At 46.4% G+C, this 20,000-nt stretch overlaps 1 protein-coding gene across 1 annotated transcript in view; it reads left to right on the top strand.

Moving 5' to 3' along the window:
• LOC113825080 (uncharacterized) overlaps positions 1-20,000 on the top strand; it is a 334,395-nt gene that overhangs the window by 242,523 nt on the left and 71,872 nt on the right. Inside the window, exons 27-32 of the mRNA XM_070121130.1 lie at positions 4,466-4,645; positions 4,919-5,067; positions 7,582-7,677; positions 9,147-9,438; positions 12,532-12,555; positions 14,522-15,150. Of these exons, the coding sequence (XP_069977231.1) occupies positions 4,466-4,645; positions 4,919-5,067; positions 7,582-7,677; positions 9,147-9,438; positions 12,532-12,555; positions 14,522-15,150 (1,370 nt within the window). The remainder of the gene's footprint in view (positions 1-4,465; positions 4,646-4,918; positions 5,068-7,581; positions 7,678-9,146; positions 9,439-12,531; positions 12,556-14,521; positions 15,151-20,000) is intronic.

Below are 20,000 nucleotides of genomic sequence, written 5' to 3'. Positions count from 1 at the left end.
CCGCGTCATTCTGCTAGCACAGCGACTCGAGACTCACTCTCTCAGGCCGCACTCCACACCAGCTTAAGACGGTGCTCTGAATGGGGGCTGATCCGGGGGGGTTATTGCCGTCGTGGGGAAGGGGGGAGGGGTAGGGGAGAGGGACCACGTGGGGGAAATGACGGATGGGGGGTTGGCGGAGCTGGTATAACCGGTGGTGATAACGTGTGTAATTTAGATTCATGCTTTTTGGGGGTGTAATTTTTATTTTTGCGATGAAAATTTAGCGAAGAAGGATTTTGTATATATAAGTAATATATATTTTTTAATGGAAGAATCACCACAGCTGCCCCCGCGCCCCCCCCCCCCACTTCACTCTCCCCTTCCCCTCCCTCCCTCCCTCTTCGCCCCTTACCACGGTGCCCCAAATACCCTCCTGTGTGACGGTGAGGTGTCCTTCTCCTCCCCCTTCCCCCCTCCCCCTCATAGTACTCTGCGAGGCTTTTGTGATTTCTATTTTCTTCAAGGGTGCGGCGCCCCCCATGTGACGTGAGGTCGCTTTTCGAAAAGACCCGATACTTTTTTTTTTTCTTTTTCTCTTTCCGAATCTCTTACTCTTTTTTTCTCGGTCTGATATTTCTTCGAGATTTACTGCTGTGGTTTGATTCGTCGTCTTGTCTTTTATCGTGTTTGTCTATCTTTTTTCTTTCATCAATATTTTCTTTGTTCTTCTTATGTCTTCCTTATTTCCGTCTTCCCTCTTTCGTCTTATCTCTCTTCTTCTTCCTCTTTCGTCTTTCTCCTCTCTCCTTCCTCTTCCATCTTTCGTCTCTCCTTTCTCCTTCTTTCACTCTCCTCTCTCCTCTCTGCTCTTCCCTTCCTCCTACATCTCGCTTGCTTTTTTTTTTTTTTTTTTCTCCTCCTCATTCTGCTTTTCCTCTTCTTTCCTTGCTCGCCTTCTCTTTTCCTCCCTTTCTTTCTCTTCCTCTTCCTTCTCTTCTTCGTCTTCGTCGTCTTCTTCTTCTAATTCTTCCTCCGCTTCCTCTTCCTCCTCCTCCTTCTCCTGTATCTCCTCCTCAATCTTCTCCTTAATCTTCTCCTTTACCTCCCCTTTCTCCCCGCTCTATCTCCTCCTCCTCAGTCTTCTCCTCTGCCTCCCCTTTCTCCCCGCTCTCGCTCCTCCATTTTTATTCCTCCCCGCGGAATCACAGTCTCCGGATTGCCCCGAACTTCGTCTGAGACACGGAACCCTCTCTCTTTGATGCAATGTCTCGGATCCAGACCATTAGGGAGTTATTTTTGGTCCGGTCGAATTATTTGGACATACACACGCACGCCACACGCACAGGCAAACTCGCGCACACACTCGCATAAGGCATAGACTTGTCGTGCAGGCGCTGAGGTAGGTTTGTAAACACTCGTAGGCGTTCGGGTAGATTGGCACGGCAGGTACTCGCTCAGGTAGACTCGTGCACAACTGTACACGCTCGCACAGATGGGCACTCACACAGTCGTGGAGACAGGCACTGATACGCTCACACAGACGGGCACGTACACTCTCGCACAGACGGGCATACATACACTAGTTCAGACAGACTCGCACACACTCGCACGCGTTCGCACAGGCAAACACGCACGCACTCGCACGCGCGTGTTACTCATGGGTCGTGGATACGCACTTTCTCGAGTGATGTTTAAGAAAAGTATAAGCCCATCCATATCGCTCTGATACACGTACACCCACACTGTCTCTACGCACAAACAGTTGCACGCACAAACAGATTATATACATGATCGTTCCCGTACGTACACTTTATTTTAGCTTCGAGAAATAAAACGTGATTGCAGGAGTCAAGCAGAAATAAAATCGAAATTTAATTTTCTTTCTTTATGAATTAGACTCGACGCAGAAAGACTAAATATTTTTGTTTACAGTTTTCCAGTTTTTCGCTCATTTTTAATCTTGTACAGTGAGAGAAAATTACGAATTTATGATGATTGTGATATAGCGACTCACGGCAGCAAAACTAATAATGCTAATTATCTTGATATTCGTAATAGAACGGTAATGATGCAAGTAAGCTAATGATGATCAACGCATTAATAGTTTTTATTGTTATCTCGCGTTCAATAAATACATGAGAGGTTCTCTTGTACGGTTTCCAACCTTTTTTTTTTATCCCATATGTTCTCTCTCTTTCTCCCTTTCCCCTTTATTGAATCTTGTTAACCCTTATACTCCCTTTTGATCCATATTTGGACCCCTCTCTCCCGATCTCTCTATCTTATCAGCGTGCTTCTTCCTATCTTTTTATCTTATCACTGTATATTATTATTGTTCTCTTCCCTATTTCTTTGATCTTATCAATGTCCCCTTCCCTATTTTTTCTTTTATCTTATCAGTGTATCACTTTATCTTATCAGTATATCTTATCAGTATCCTCCTCCCTATCTCTTTTTTATCATCGTCTCTTTATCTCATCAGTGTCCTATTGCATACGAAGCTTCGAAATCAGAGACGCGTTCCTCCCCCCTTCCCATCCCTCCCTCCCTCCCTCCCCCCCTCTTCCCTATCACCCTCACCCCTCCCCTTCATAAGGACACCGAAAAACTCTCTTGACTTCCCTTATCCCCCCTCCCCCCCCTTCATTACTCTCGCCCCCCCCCTCACCTTTTCACCCTTAGTATCAGCCATTCGGTTCACCCAAGCACTACTACCTCGTTTTGCTGAAGTTCCAGTGGTGAACTTGACTGCTGGGAGAGGGAGGAAAAACTCTAGGGACATTGGACGCCATGTTTCAGTACCTCCTGTGCAGTTCTGCCAGGGTGGGGATGATTTTTTTTTACTAAATTCAGATTGAGAAAGATGAAGCAGATGAAAGTAAAGATATATGCATTTCTATAAGTCAAGAGAGACTAGTATTATTGTTTTCGAGTAATAACTTCAAAATTTGGGGTTTGATTTAGATATTTTTTTCGTTTCAAGTTTTGCGAGTTCGCCTCTGGAAGAAGCACACCTGTGTTTAGGAATCGTGGCCATTCACAAAGGACTGGTGTTGGCAATAGTAAAAAGAGAGAAAAATATTGGGACTTTTTTTCTCTTTTTACTTAACAAATGAAATATAATCTTTAAAGGATTCATTTCATCTTAGAAATTATGTAAAGTATTTGTCAATGCCTTTTATTCATAGGAGGTTGGCACACTGTACACCACCAGTTCTTAGTGCAGCGAACCATTTTGTTCCAACACTGGCATGGCACAACGCACTCGCACGTGTACAGAGCACGGATGTAGGACGGAATCCCAGGAGACGAAAATCCAGACTGATCCTTTATCCAATCCTCTATCCAACCCCAGTCAGTTTATTTTCCCGAATCCTCAGGACCAAATCACCTGAATCCAAAACCTCCATTTTCCTTCACCTAAAACCTCTTTTTCGAGAAACCTAAAACCTGATCTGAACCTTAACCGTAGCCTCACCTCCATCGCCAAACCCCAGAACCCCCACCACTCTCTCTTCCCCTAGAACCGAACACCATCTCATTTTGTCCCACTGGTATTTTGTTCTCCCTCACCCCTTGTATATCGAGGCCTGGTATTTTGTCCGTGAACCCACCATGCACAAACACCCATCTCCGTCCCAGTACTCTTTTATTCGTTGGCAGCTGAGAATAGTTCAAAGAGTGCCTCGTTGCGTGGCACTCCTGTACGTGACACACCTTTGTGATGAACTGGCTTTTATCTTGAGACTGTGGTGTAGCTCTGATCGCCACGGGTTGACTTTTGATTTTTCCCTTGAGTTATTTGCACCACACGTTGCATAGAGACTTGCAGTATTATGACCACTATTTGGATTGTGTTTTTTTAAAGCATGCTTGATGACTGTTTATTTTGATATTATTTTGTTTTTTTGTTTTTTGGTTGTTTCTATGAGTTCTGTTCCACGGATTTTGTGTTTTCTTTTTTTTGTACGTCTTCATTTTGTATATACTTCTGTTTGACTTCGTGTATGTATGTATGTATGTACTACCCGTGTATTTTTAAGGTTTAAAGTTTGCCTCGACCAGTTAGAAGCGAGCGTAGAATTATTATATATTTAAAAAAAAGATAGAGAGGCAGAAAAGCAGCACTTCACATCAGTCTGCGATGTTATGTGTTTGTTTGTTTTCTTAAGCAGTTCTTAAGCCTAGGCAGCAGTGCTATAAGGAATGCCAGCTAGTGATTCCCACTTAGAGACAATGGCTTGGACGGAATTTTCGATAGCAGGAGATACGGCTAGTAGTTTTACCATTTTTTTACTATTACTTATATATCTACATCTCTGCCGAAAGCATCTTACGAGAAGTAGTGCTAGTTAGAGAAGGAAAGAAAAGGAGTTTAGAGTATCTCGCGTAGGCTCCGAGACATCCCCTACCCCCCTCTGCCTTCACGCGAGGCCGAAATGGGCTCAGATGTTTGGCACCTGTTCCCCCCCTTTCCCCCCAGGGCTTCCGGACCCCCCCGTGGACGTGCAGGTGGAGCCCGGCCCCCAGGATGGCTCGCTGCTCGTCACGTGGCTGCCCGTCACCATCAACAGCACGGGTGGCACGTCCAACGGCGCCCCCGTCACGGGCTACGCGGTCTACGCCGACGGCAAGAAGGTCACCGAGGTCGAGAGCCCCACGGGTATGTGTGTGGGGGGAGGAGGAGTGTATGTGTGTATGGGTGGATGGGTGTGTGGGTGTGGATATATGTGTAAGTGTGGATGTGTGTGTGTGGGTGTTTGTATGTGTGTGTCTTTCAAGTTTCAGGCTTACATTCAGTTTGTCAGTGAGTATGCTCAGATTGAGATCAGCTCTCATGTTCCTCAAAGAATTCTACTAACCACTATTTTTTCCCATCCTCTCTACCACCCCTACCCTCCCATCCACCCACCTTGCCCCCCCCTATCAACCACAGGAGACCACGCGCTCATCGACCTGACGAAGATCCCCGGGTTCGAGCCCAAGCAGGTGACGGTGCGGACGAAGAGCCGGGACAGCGTCTCGGGAGACTCCGTGCCCAGCCAGATACCCAGCCACTTCGCAAGGGGACGAGGCCGAGGGAAGGTGAGGAAGAGGGGAGAGGGAGAAAGAGGGGAGAGTGGGTGGGTGGGAGGGGGATGGGGATGGTGGGGTGAGGGTTTGAGAGTTGAGGAAGAAAGGGAATGAAGGAAAGAGAGAGAGAGAGAAAGAGAATGAAGGGAATAGAGAGAGAGAGAGAAAGAGAATGAAGGGAAGAGAGAGAGAGAGAGAAAGAGAATGAAGGAAAGAGAGAGAGAGAGAGAGACAGTGAGTGATTTTTTTTATTTCTCTTAGAGGGTCATGCTGCAGTGTCACACCCGTGAAGGCATCCTCTATTTTTTTTTTTTTTTTTGTTCTGTGCTTTTGTTTTCAGCCTTTGAGACGTCCACGCCAGCTTTATGCCGTCACACCAAAAATCCCTTTTTTTTTCGTTTTATTTCCAAGTTTTTTAGTTTTTAGTTATTTTTTGATACTCTTCTTTTAGCATTGTTATTTGTTCTATTTGTTCGTTTCCTTGCACGACTTCACCAACATCACAGTCAGCTCATCTCTTTGCATATTCGGACACTGGATTCATACTGAAGAAAGTCCTCCCACACCGATTCGGACACAGCACACGCTTTGTTAGACTGCAAAGAAGGATTCAATTTCTTAAAAAAAGACGATACAAAGAAGGATTTAATTTCATTAAAAAAAAAGATGATAATGAGATGTAAAAAAAAGTACATGATCTAGGAATACGGCACAATTTCTTCAAGATAATATCAATAATGATAGTGATTATAGCAATAACAGTGATGGTGTAAGGAAAATGGTGATAATGATACCAGTGGTGTTAAAGGCAAGATTGAGAATAATGATAATAGTTATAATCACAATGATCATGATAATACTAATAGTGATGATGACAATAAGAGCAAATTATAATGATACAGTGAATGAGATAGATGATATAAATCAGACCATTATACATCAAATGATATTGATATAAAATTAAATGGAAAAGGATCTTGAAGACTTCAGTTTGACGTGAATCAAAAATAATTTTACGTGAATCAGAACACAGTTGCAATAACAAAGAAGAAACTCGCGCTTTCACACCCCACCTCTGTTATGGAATCCATGCCAGATGCACGATGATTTCTGGGCACATATGCACAAGGGCACAGGCGCATGGTCGGGCATGCAAGCACACGGGGACATGCACTACACAGGTGAACATGCACAGCGAAAGGCCCAAGACGACCTGTGTTGTATAACAGACACGCTTACACGCTCTCACAGTCACGGGTTTATTTACATACTGCATCTGGATATTGGTTGGATGGGTGTCAAGTGGCTTAAGATATGCGTAAGTCTTTTATTAGGAAGTGTATATATATGTGAATATCGATGTATATTCTTTGTCATTTTGTTAAATTGTCATTTGTCAGAACATGAACTTATGAAGAGGAAATCATGTTTTAAGTGAATTTTTTTTTATCTGTCATGCAATCGCCCATGACTGTCATGGTCATCAAACATTCAGGCTATTATCATGTCAACACGTTATACACTCAAGTTGATTTTATGGTGTCTACATATGGTGTCATAATGTCATGATATTATGGTATCATAATATACAGTAAATTACACGACTTAATTGATAAAAAAATGTAATTATGAATATTCCCAGTTATACACAAATAAGCAATCAAACTGCAGTGTAAAGATATTTACATATGTGAAAAATATGTAAAACAGGGACATCAAACATTGTAGATAATGTATTTATAAAACACTAGGGTTTTATACTCAGAATCTCTATCAATAGAACCCAAAATCATGTACAATATTCTCGACAAGATGTTGGAAATTATTTCAAAAAGAAGAATAAAAAATAAGAAACACATTTGCACGATCTACAAACATGCATATTACTGGACTAACATCAAGCTGGATCCCGAGAAATAACAACATTGCATAAATTTTGGGAAACAAAAACATCATTTCGTAGTTTTAGAGATCATTTTCTTTGTTTGTTTTGAGTTTGTTTTTGTTTTTTGTTTTTTCTTCTTCTTTAATATCATCTCATATACCATATATCACATACCATCTTACGCTTATGTTTTGATATGTGTACATTTATTTTGTTTGTTGTATTTTTTGTGATTATTTTGCATTTCCCTAATTCTTTTCTCTTTGTTTATGCGTAATTTTCCTTTGCTGTTATGTAAATCCCAATTTATAATTTACGCCCGTTTCTCTTAGTTTTTCCCTTTATCATTAATTATGTTTTTTATCATTTTATTGTTTAGTTTCAGTTTATTCCATTTCCTTCTCCCGCCCATTAGCTTATTATTTATTATCATTTTATTGTTTAGTTTCAGTTTATTCCATTTCCTTCTCCCGCCCATTAGCTTATTATCCCCCACCTTTTTTATCGCCTATTTTGTTTTGTTTCCCGTCCCCCCCACCCCTCCTTTTATCGACGTCTATTTCGTTTTTTTTTCCGTTTTTGTTTTGATTTCGATTTTTTATTTTCGTTGCTTTAGTTCCCTCTCCCCTCATTCTCGACAGCTGGAAGAGGAAGAGGCAATGTTGCACTCAGACATGGACCGCCCGTCCGAGCTGTCCGACATCGCCGAGGAGAGTGAGACAGAGTTGTCTGACGAGGTAACTACGAGGTTTGCCTACTCCTACTCCTCCTCCTGCTCCTACTCCTGCTCCTACTCCTGCTCCTACTCCTGCTCCTACTCCTGCTCTTGCTCCTACTTCTGCTCCTACTCCAAATCCTGCTCCTACTCCTACTCCTGCTCTTGCTCCTACTCTTGCTCCTCCTCCTCCTTCTCGTACTCTTGCTCCTGCTTCTCCTCCTCCTCCTACTCCTGCTCCTCCTCCTCCTGCTCCTGCTCCTGCTCCTCCTCCTACTCTTGCTCCTGCTCCTCCTCCTACTCCTGCTCCTGCTCCTGTTCCTGTTCCTGTTCCTAATTATATTGCACCTACTCCTACTCCTGCTCCTCCTACTCCTCTTACTCCAACTCCTACTTTTTCTGATCTTATAAATCCTCCTTTTTAATCTCGGTGTCCTGTTCCTTCTCTTAATACGTCTCCTTTTTCTTTTTCCTCTTCTTGCTTTCCTTCTCATCCTCCTCTTCTTTTCCTGCCTTCCTCCTCCTCCTCCTTATTTTTCTTCCCTACCTCCTTCTCCTTCCTTCTTCCCTTGCTTCCTTCCTTCCTTCCCTCCTCCCTCCTTCCCTACCTCCCCCCTCCTCCTCTTCCTCCTCCTCGTCCTTCTCCATCTCCTCCTCCTCCTCCTCCTCCTCCTCCTCCTGCTCCTCCTCCTCCTCCTCCTCCTCCTCCTCCTCCTCCTCCTCCTCCTCCTCCTATTCCACGGCCCTCCTCCTCCTCCTCTCCTATCCCACCTCCTCCTTTGTCCTCCCTCCTCCTCCTGCGTCGGAAGCCAACGAAGAGAGGAACAAAGAACAAGAGAAAGACGGGACACAGAGGAGAGAAGCCGAGAGACAGAAGAGTGGAAAAGGACGGCGCGCTCTCTCCCTCTCTCTCTCTCTCTTTTTATTTGCATTTTTATTTTCCCTCCTGCACTTCATTTATGTTTGCTTTGTTTTGATTTTCCTTTTCCATGTTTGGTGGCTGGAAGCGGGTGAGCTTGCGTCTTTTGTTTTACTTTTGTTTTATATTATTATATTGTACTCTCATATGGGCGAGATCGGGGCCGTTATTTTATTATTGTTTTTTTGTCTTTATTTTCTATCTTGATTTAAGGTATGTCTGTGAAAGAAAGAAGAGTGAAACGTTATTGGTAAGTGGAGGTTTAAAACTGCATGCGATATTTTGTTTATTTTTTGTTCATTTTGTGCCGAAGGCCCGGCTGCACGGGTGGGGCGGGCGGGCCGGGGTGGGGTAGGGGTGGATGGGGCGGGAAGTAGGGTGAAGTAGTCATTTTCAGGGCGACCTGTAGATCAATATTGGGGCTGGGGGTACGGGGGGCGGGAAGTCGGCGGGGCGGGAAGCCCGGGAGCGGGGCGCGGGCGGAGCGGCCGCCAGGTGCACGAGGCGGCCGGCAGTAGCTGCCCGCTGGAGTCGTGGTTCGCATTCACACCCTCCCTCCTCCTCACCTTCAGGACATGCATGCCGACGGCCACAAGCCCGGCCCGCACCATGGCCTCGGCGGCCCCCACCACGGCCCGCCCGGCCAGCACCACGGCCCGCCCGGGGGGCCCCACCACGGCCCGCCGGGGCCAGGCGGGCTGCGGGACAGGCTGCTGGGCCGGCGCGGCGCCCCCGCGCCCGGCGTGCGGACGGACCACCTCGGCCAGACCATCCTCGATCACGAGGACAACCTCAGCGACAAGGAGATCTACCCGGGCCACCAGCAGGGCCAGATGGCCCCGCAGACGTCCATCCCCGCCATAGGTGAGTCACGCGGCGTGCGCCAGCCTCCTCCCCCGCCCAGCCGCCCACGACCCTCGCACGCCCGCGTGAGGAGGCGAGGCGGCGAGCATGCCTGGGCTCGAGGGGACCGCCGCCGCACCGCTGCCTCACTCGCGTTCCTTCTGCTCACCTGCTGCCGCTCAGTCTTACTGCTGATCACAGAACACTTGCGGACTCTTGCTTGGCAGACACTCACTCATGAGTCATATTTCCTTTCTCAGTCAAGTTCTTGGGAAATCACCATAAAAGTGTACTTAGATAGAAGTTGCAAGGAATGACATGATTCAATATAACTTAGCTGACAGAAGGCAGAACAAAAATTAGCAATGTATTCCACATTAGCTTCCTTTTGGCATAATCTATAGAAGTTCCTCTACAGTGCACTATATTATTATCATTACTACTACCATTATTATTATTTGACGATTACTTACCACTCATTCCTATTTTTTTGTCTTGATTTTAACGTCTCACCAAAATATTAAAATATGTCTCCCCTTTTCTTCTTTCTCTCCCCTCTTTCCCCCCCCTCTCCCCTCACACTTGGCGCCTCACCGGGCAGGCCCAGCCAGAAGCGGCCTCGCCAGGCTCTCTAGCTCTTTATTCAATACAATAGGTCAGTTGAAAGGTAACGAATGCTGGTCGTCCATAATGAACAATCAACAGATTTGTACATAGTTTCTTATACACCTTTTTTGGAAATTCGATTGTTTTCTTATTTTTGTGAATGACAAACCCCCCCTTTCAAGATGCAGTTTCTTAGTTTGTTTGTTTTTTTCTCTTAGAAAGAGACTTTTGATAGATTTCGTAATACTTGACATGTATTAAAAAAAAGGAATATCTTTCTTTACTATTGGATATTTTGGAAAGTAGTTTTACGTGATTCATGATAAAACGTAGGTGTAGTATTGGCGAATTGTTATTGTGCATTTATTAAATATTCTGAGAACGTAGTATTACTATTATTGCTATTCTTTTTTACTAGTGGTGAGAACTAATTATTAAGTATATGGATAAGACAATACAAGATGTATTTGATATTCTTGTTTTCTTACATGATAAAATTGGTTAGAAAATAGATAAGAAAAAATGTGTAAAAAATGTTTATTGTAGTAATATCAGATCTTTGAGGATGTCTGTTGTAGAAATTTCACTCCGAGGGAATAGACATGTATATTTTTCCCCTCACAGATTCGACTTTTTTGGAAGCATTTCCTTGGAACTCAACTATGTATTTTTTTCTCTCTTAATCTATATATGAATTTCCATGTTCCTTTTTCTCTCTCTCATTGTTGCACACTTTCTCGCAAATAACTGCCATTTAGCACTTCATAATATTGCTGGCTTTGCAACGACAATAAGGCCCAGTTAGGTGCTGCTTTCAAACGTACTAGAGAGATTTTGATTATGTTAAATGAGTATATTTTTTCTGACTGGGTTTTATGTTCGTTGATTGCCACAGCGTGTAATGAATCGTTTGTATGTGCAGTGAATGTTGAATGTGGTGTTAATTGCGTGGTATTTAATACAGGTATTTTTAAGTGGGACTGCGCATGTACACACGTGTAAACAAGCACATTCGCGCGCTTACGCACGCACGTTCACACACACACACACACACACACACACACACACACACACACACACACACACTCACACTCACACTCACACTCACACTCACACTCACACTCACACTCACACTCACACTCACACTCACTCACACACTCACATACTCACTCATACACTGACAGATGCAATGTGCGGATTCAAACTCAGTGGATGTTCGGCCTCTCGCTGTTACCTGTTGCCACAAGTTGGAATTGCAAAATGACCCATGACGAGACGTGATGGATTGAGATCCCTGTATAGAAAAGGAAGGAATTTCTTGCCTTAGATCCGTGTTTTAATTTTCGTGTTTTATGCTTTCGGTATTGTGTTTTCTTTAACTACTAACATGGAATCGTTAACAGAAGAAGATTGTTTCGAAGTTAAGTTGACTCTCAAGTTGCGATTACAGTACTATGAACCTGATATTTGTTACCATAGTTCAGTACTACTTATTAATACGTTCTTTGTCATTACCAAATGTGGACTTTACGTTTAATCAAATCACGATTTGCGATTCAATGTGTCAGTAGCTATACAAATATTGCCTTGTCATTCTCCTTTTAAAAATATGTATATATATTTTATCCAAGATCATCCTATTTATTAATCTTTTTGACTTTTGCTGTATGATATCCGGATCTAATTAACATCTTGGATAGTTTCTGGACCATCTTGTAAACATGAGACGGACACGTGTAAATACTCATCGGCAACTGTGGCTGTTTGTAGATAGAGGCATGAGCCGAGAGGTCGAGCAGCCAGTCTGTGTGTATATCAGATGAATAACATTGAGTATCGATTAAAGAGAAAGCGGGATTAAAAGGAAATATAGGTATAATGTAATTGACGGAAGAGAAAGCGGGATTCATAATCTGATGAGGATAATGATGGTGATGTAATTGACGAAGAGCTAATCATTCTTCGGTTGTTTTGTTCGGCATTCTTCTTGAAGTTATTATTATTATTTTTTTTTTTTTGTCTTTGCTGTTCTCTTTTTTGAAGATACTCAATGTCTATGCTTTGTTGTGATTTATATATTTGTTTACTCTTTAACCAGGTAGTGGAGATAATTATTGTCATTGTTGTTGTCCGTTTTATTTACATTTTTCAAAATCATCATTATTATTATAAACAGCAGTCTTGTCTCTTACAGTGCAGTCTCTGCAATACTTCTCATGTGTACTCTCTTTATTCTTTATTCTCTCTTGTCTCTGCTCTTCTAATTCTTGGCTTTAGCAACCACAGCAGAGAAGTGTTACTCACTCTTTCATGTCCCGTTAGAGCACTCATATGTATTCAACCATTTCTCTAGCTCAAAGAACTTTTTACTACTATGACAGTATGCTATTTTTTCCCATATTAAACTCTACTTTTCTTCAATTGTTTATTTACTTGTTTTTTTTTATGTTTTGAGTTTGTCACTTTCATGTTTGTGTCCAAGGCTGAACTGTCTCTTTCCCCTACCAGGCAAAGGCGTCTCCAGAGCTAGACGTAAGTATTCGTTACGTTATCACAAGGTTTAAATAACACAAAAAAGAGAAAGAAATTTAAAAGATTAAATAAAAAAAGGAATTTTGAAGGAAATTCGCGCTTCAGGGTTCATCTCAAAATTCCTTACGCTGTCTTCTTTTTTTGAATTATTATTTTTCCAAGTATAAAAAAAATGGCGGGAACTTTCGTTCTTCTTCAGTGGGATTTGGTTCCTATTTTAGTACTTTTTCCTCATTTTGGAAAATTGTGATTCAAAATTTAAGATAAAACATCTGTTTCGTAATTGGTTATAATCTATTGTATCAATTCAAAATTCAAAACCAAAGAAGCATATAATTGCTAATGGAATCTTCAGTTGCATTTGTGTGTTTTTTAATCCATTCCATTCGCTTTGAGAAAAGGATTATTTTTGCAACGGAGTGAGAATGATAACACATTTCCCTTTTTTTCAACGGTTTGACCACATCACTTTGTTGTAAACAGTCACATAAATTTTAGTTTTGACTTGAGTTCCGTTTGCATCGATTATTTGTTAGGGTCCTGTCCTCTAATTAAAAGGAAATTACAGTACATAGTTTTGTATAAATGATGTTTACTTTATGAGGGAAAGAGCAGGGTAAGATGTATGTGGATGTCCTTTTAAACTCTGCATTTCGAAAAGACCGATAGAAAGCTGTTTACCCTTGCACGTCGAGTAATATTTTAACAGCCTGTGTATCTCTCCGTGTGGCTTCTCCTTATTATTCCCTTTATCTCAATAACCCCCCCCCCTAGATTCCTCGATTAGCGATGTCTTTCTGGTTGGTAGTTTGATGGGGAATTGGTTGTCAGTTGGAATTCCCCTTTCCTCATTTCCTGTTGCTCTCGCCCCCTCCCCTTCTCCCCTTCCCCCCTTCCCCCCTTCCCCCCGCAAATGGTGTTTTCTAGATATACATCCTTCAGGGCCTCCCCCCTACACCCCCCTCCCTCCAGGACCATTTGTCGCGTGTGGTCCCCCCTTATTTGCATAGCCTGATATTGTCATTTTTGCAAAGGGACCTGCAAGCGCGACCGTCCTGCAGGGATTGCATATGCAAGACTGTGCATTTCGCCTGTTTTTTTTTCCCCATGCACCCTGCCGTACATCCCTCCTGCACATCTTGCTAAACAGTTTCGATTTTTTAACCCCTTTTTTCTCGTATCTCATTCCCCCTCTCACTGATGCTGTGGACTTTGTTTATATTTTCACTCGTTTCCCCTTGTTTCGTTTTTTCTCCTTTTTTTTTACCCATTTTGAATTACCATCATATGGGTCACATTCACCCCCCTCCCCCTAAAAAAAGTAACGCTTGATGACACATTCTTTTTGATAATGTGATGAAACTGATCCCACGGAATAAAGCATATACCCCCCCCCCCCTTTCCACTGTGTATAAGAGACACATTGTCACAGTGATAGCGTAGCCACCAGTACCTAGATTACTTACCAATACTTAGATTACTTACCATTATCTAGATAACTAACCATTTCCTAGAATACTAACCATTCCCTGAATTACTTACCAATGCCTAATTTACTTATCAATGCCTAAATTACTTACCAGTGCCTAGATTACTAACATGTAGACTGCCTAGATAATTAACCATTGCCTAGATTTGCAATATTTCGCTAGTTTTAGTGCACTTGACGGAATGCCAAGTTAGGGTTGCGGAGTATTTTTTTCTTTTTTTTTGCATTGCGTTGATGGATCTTAATTGGTAAGAGTCTTCAGTGGCTTTGGCAAATCGTTCTTATTGTAGCAAGGCAGTAACAACTATTAGAAGGTTGTAGATCTATAGTACGTCTGCCTCACAGGTGTGTTTGTTAGTTTCAATAGAGCAGACTTGTCTTTGCCTTAATCTTAGGCTTGCAAAGTACTGGTAGAACAGCCTTGCATCTGAAGTCCTCTTTCTGCTGAGCTGTGAATTACTCAACCCTTTTCTACAGAAATAACCAAAGACACAGCCGGCGAGACCCACCCGCCGCTCGAGGAGGACTACGAGATGGGCCAGGGCGGGCGCGGGCGCTTCGACCCCCGCAGCGCGCCCCCGCGGTCGCACCTGGAGCGCGGGCGGCCCCCTCCCCCGCCCCACCACAATCGGCCCATGATGCGCGACCCCAGGGACCCCAGGGACGTGCGGGACCCCCGCGACCCGCACTACCGCGACGGCCGCGACCCCAGAGACCCCCGCGACAGACGGGACCCCCACATGCGGGACCCGCACGCCCACCGGGACCCCAGGGACCCGAGGGACATGCGCGACCGCTACGAGGGCGACGGGCGGCACCGGGGCGAGTACGGGCGCGACTACCCCGGCGGCAGAGGCGAGGGGCGCGGCGGCGGCGGGCGCGGCGGCGGCGGCCAGGGGGACCAGCACACGCGCATCTTCGTGGCGCTGTTCGACTACGACCCGCCCACCATGAGCCCGAACCCCGACGCCTGCGACGAGGAGCTGGGCTTCCGCGAGGGCCAGCTCATCCAGGTCACCGGCGACAAGGACCCCGACGGCTTCTACTGGGGCGAGCTGGGCGGCAGGCACGGATACGTCCCCTGCAACATGGTGTCCGAGGTGCAGGTAAGGCCGGGCGAGGGCGGCAGGCTTCGGCCATGGCGGGGGGTTGGTGCCGGTCGAGGGGCGTCCGGGCGGGCGGCCGGGGGCGTCGGAGGTCGTCTTGGGGAAGAGATGGGCTGACTAATGCACCCAGTTTATATATATATATATATATATATATATGTGTGTGTGTGTGTGTGTGTGTGTGTGTGTGTGTGTGTGTGTGTGTGTGTGTGTGTGTGTGTGTGTGTATGTTACATATCATATGTATTTAATTTATTGGTCAGACAAATTATCCAAACACTATGATATTTTAGAATTAAATTTTGACTGATAAACAAATATGACATATTTTCTGTTTTTTAATCATACGTTTATTTACTATTGTTCTTTCCTCATAAAATTTATTATATCTTTATGTTTGACTTTTCATGATATAATTTATGTTATTAAATGAGATATGAACGGTCCGATATTTTTCCCTCGAGGAATCTGACAAGACGAGTAAACTACATGCCAGCGGTGACATTAATATAGATTTTATTCATAGTGAATGTTTTAAATGCATTATTACTGGTTAAGGTTTATGTTGCTGAGTCAACAAAGTATTTTCTTTGACTTGTAAGTGGGTTTATTCTGTTGACGATTTTTGTAATGATTCAATACAACTTATGAATTTGTAACTACTAAATAATCAATTTGGGTATTCATTAATTGAGAGAAAACAAAATTATTTTATTGTAAAAGCAGTTTAATGATCGTAGAGGCCATGTTAACTCGATACAGATCTTATAAACCAAGTAATTTTTAACAGTGGAGAGTCTGGCCGATGAAAAGCTACATGTTGGTCCGTTGAAGTCCGGAGCAAAAGCCTGGCAGGTCAAGGCGACTATATGGAGGAAGGATGGAGGCGGGGCTTTCCGATAGTCGACGACGGAAGAATCCATTAGCTATCTCCCGCCTTACTAATTCCCTTGTTGAATTCTCTCCCCGGTTTTTTGCCATTTGTACCCCCTCTGTGCCCCTCTACCTCCCTGCTTCTAGCGACTCTCTCCCCATGATCTTTTGACTCCCCGATTCCTACCAGCCTCTCCCCATTCAAGCTTGTTCCTCCATATCATTCCACCCTTTCGTATATGCTCCCTTGTCTCACCACTTCCTTCCACCCTTTCCTCGTGCTCCTTTGATTTCCTACCTCCAACCGCCCTTTCCCCATGCTCCTTTGACTCCCCTCTTCCTTCCACCCACTCCTCATGCTCCCCTTTCTCCCCACTTCCTTCCACCCCCTCATCATGCTTCCCTCTCTCCCCACTTCCTTCCACGCACTCCTTATGCTCCTCTTTCTCCCCACTTCCTTCCACCCACTCCTCATGCTTCCCTTTCTCACCACTTACTTCCACCCACCCCTCATGCTCCCCTTTCTCGCCATTTTCTTCCACCCACTCCTCATGCTCCCCTTTCACTCCACTTCCTTCCACCCACTCATTATGCTCTTCTCAGTCCCCACTTCCTTCTACCCTCTCCTTATGCTCCCCTTTCTCCCCACTTCCTTCCACCCACTCCTCATGCCCCCCTTAGTCCCCACTTCCTTCCACCCACTCCCCATGCTTCCCTTTCCCCCCACTCCCTTCCATCCACTCCTCATGCTCCCCTTTCTCCCCACTTCCATCCATCCACTCCTTATGCTCCCCTTTCTCCCCACTTCCTTCCATCCACTCCTTATGCTCCCCTTTCTCCCCACTTCCTTCCACCCACTCCTCATGCTCCCCTTTCTCCCCACTTCCTTCCATCCACTCCCCATGCTTCCCTTTCTCCCCACTTCCTTCCATCCACTCCTCATGCTCCCCTTTCTCCCCACTTCCTTCCACCCACTCCTCATGCTCCCCTTTCTCCCCACTTCCTTCCACCCACTCCTTATGCTCCTCTTTCTCCCCACTTCCTTCCACCCACTCCTCATGCTCCCCTTTCTCCCCACTTCCTTCCATCCACTCCTTATGCTCCTCTTTCTCCCCACTTCCTTCCACCCCCTCCTCATGCTCCCCTTTCTCCCCACTTCCTTCCACCCACTCCTTATGCTCCTCTTTCTCCCCACTTCCTTCCACCCACTCCTCATGCTCCCCTTTCTCCCCACTTCCTTCCATCCACTCCCCATGCTTCCCTTTCTCCCCACTTCCTTCCATCCACTCCTCATGCTTCCCTTTCTCCCCACTTCCTTCCACCCACTCCCCATGCTTCCCTTTCTCCCCACTTCCTTCCATCCACTCCCCATGCTTCCCTTTCTCCCCACTTCCTTCCACCCACTCCTCATGCTCCCCTTTCTCCTCACTTCCTTCCACCCACTCCTCATGCTCCCCTTTCTCCCCACTTCCTTCCATCCACTCCTCATGCTCCCCTTTCTCCCCACTTCCTTCCATCCACTCCTCATGCTCCCCTTTCTCCCCACTTCCTTCCACCCACTCCTCATGCTCCCCTTTCTCCCCACTTCCTTCCACCCACTCCTCATGCTCCCCTTTCTCCCCACTTCCTTCCACCCACTCCCCATGCTCCCCTTTCTCCCCACTTCCTTCCACCCACTCCTCATGCTCCCCTTTCTCCCAACTTCCTTCCACCCACTCCTTATGCTCCTCTTTCTCCCCACTTCCTTCTACCCACTCCTCATGCTCCCCTTTCTCCCCACTTCCTTCCACCCACTCCTCATGCTCCCCTTTCTCCCCACTTCCTTCCATCTACTCCCCATGCTCCCCTTTCTCCCCACTTCCTTCCACCCACTCCTCATGCTCCCCTTTCTCCCCACTTCATTCCACCCACTCCTCATGCTCCCCTTTCTCCCCACTTCCTTCCACCCACTCCTCATGCTCCCCTTTCTCCCCACTTCCTTCCATCTACTCCCCATGCTCCCCTTTCTCCCCACTTCCTTCCACCCACTCCTTATGCTCCCCTTTCTCCCCACTTCCTTCCACCCACTCCTCATGCTCCCCTTTCTCCCCACTTCCTTCCACCCACTCCTCATGCTCCCCTTTCTCCCCACTTCCTTCCACCCACTCCTCATGCTCCCCTTTCTCCCCACTTCCTTCCATCTACTCCCCATGCTCCCCTTTCTCCCCACTTCCTTCCACCCACTCCTCATGCTCCCCTTTCTCCCCACTTCATTCCACCCACTCCTCATGCTCCCCTTTCTCCCCACTTCCTTCCACCCACTCCTTATGCTCCTCTTTCTCCCCACTTCCTTCTACCCACTCCTCATGCTCCCCTTTCTCCCCACTTCCTTCTACCCACTCCTCATGCTCCCCTTTCTCCCCACTTCCTTCCACCCACTCCTCATGCTCCTCTTTCTCCCCACTTCCTTCCACCCACTCCTCATGCTCCCCTTTCTCCCCACTTCCTTCCACCCACTCCTTATGCTCCTCTTTCTCCCCACTTCCTTCCACCCACTCCTCATGCTCCCCTTTCTCCCCACTTCCTTCCACCCACTCCTCATGCTCCCCTTTCTCCCCACTTCCTTCCATCTACTCCCCATGCTCCCCTTTCTCCCCACTTCCTTCCACCCACTCCTCATGCTCCCCTTTCTCCCCACTTCATTCCACCCACTCCTCATGCTCCCCTTTCTCCCCACTTCCTTCCACCCACTCCTCATGCTCCCCTTTCTCCCCACTTCCTTCCACCCACTCCTCATGCTCCCCTTTCTCCCCACTTCCTTCCATCCACTCCTCATGCTCCCCTTTCTCCCCACTTCCTTCCACCCACTCCTCATGCTCCTCTTTCTCCCCACTTCCTTCCACCCACTCCTTATGCTCCTCTTTCTCCCCACTTCCTTCCACCCACTCCTCATGCTCCCCTTTCTCCCCACTTCCTTCCACCCACTCCTTATGCTCCTCTTTCTCCCCACTTCCTTCCACCCACTCCTCATGCTCCTCTTTCTCCCCACTTCCTTCCATGCACTCCCCATGCTCCCCTTTCTCCCCACTTCCTTCCACCCACTCCTCATGCTCCCCTTTCTCCCCACTTCATTCCACCCACTCCTCATGCTCCCCTTTCTCCCCACTTCCTTCCATCCACTCCCCATGCTCCCCTTTCTCCCCACTTCCTTCCACCCACTCCCCATGCTCCCCTTTCTCCCCACTTCCTTCCATCCACTCCCCATGCTCCCCTTTCTCCCCACTTCCTTCCATCCACTCCCCATGCTCCCCTTTCTCCCCACTTCCTTCCACCCACTCCTCATGCTCCTTTTTCTCCCCACTTCCTTCCATGCACTCCCCATGCTCCCCTTTTTCCCCACTTCCTTCCACCCACTCCTCATGCTCCCCTTTCTCCCCACTTCATTCCACCCACTCCTCATGCTCCCCTTTCTCCCCACTTCCTTCCATCCACTCCCCATGCTCCCCTTTCTCCCCACTTCCTTCCACCCACTCCTCATGCTCCCCTTTCTCCCCACTTCCTTCCACCCACTCCCCATGCTCCCCTTTCTCCCCACTTCCTTCCATCCACTCCCCATGCTCCCCTTTCTCCCCACTTCCTTCCACCCACTCCTCATGCTCCCCTTTCTCCCCACTTCCTTCCATCCACTCCCCATGCTCCCCTTTCTCCCCACTTCCTTCCACCCACTCCCTATGCTCCCCCTTCTCCCCCCTTCCTTCCCCCCCCCCCTCCTCCCCCCCTTTCTCCCCCCTTCCTTCCATCCACTCCCCATGCTCCCCTTTCTCCCCACTTCCTTCCACCCACTCCTCATGCTCCCCTTTCTCCCCACTTCCTTCCACCCACTCCCCATGCTCCCCTTTCTCCCCACTTCCTTGCACCCACTCCTCATGCTCCCCTTTCTCGCCACTTCCTTCCACCCACTCCTTATGCTCCCCTTTCTCCCCACTTCCTTTCACCCA

The sequence above is a fragment of the Penaeus vannamei genome, chromosome 4 (assembly GCF_042767895.1).
Source record: "Penaeus vannamei isolate JL-2024 chromosome 4, ASM4276789v1, whole genome shotgun sequence".
Lineage (NCBI taxonomy): Eukaryota > Metazoa > Arthropoda > Malacostraca > Decapoda > Penaeidae > Penaeus > Penaeus vannamei.
Note: the sequence above shows the minus strand (reverse complement) of the source record. Positions and strands in the feature narration are given on the sequence as shown.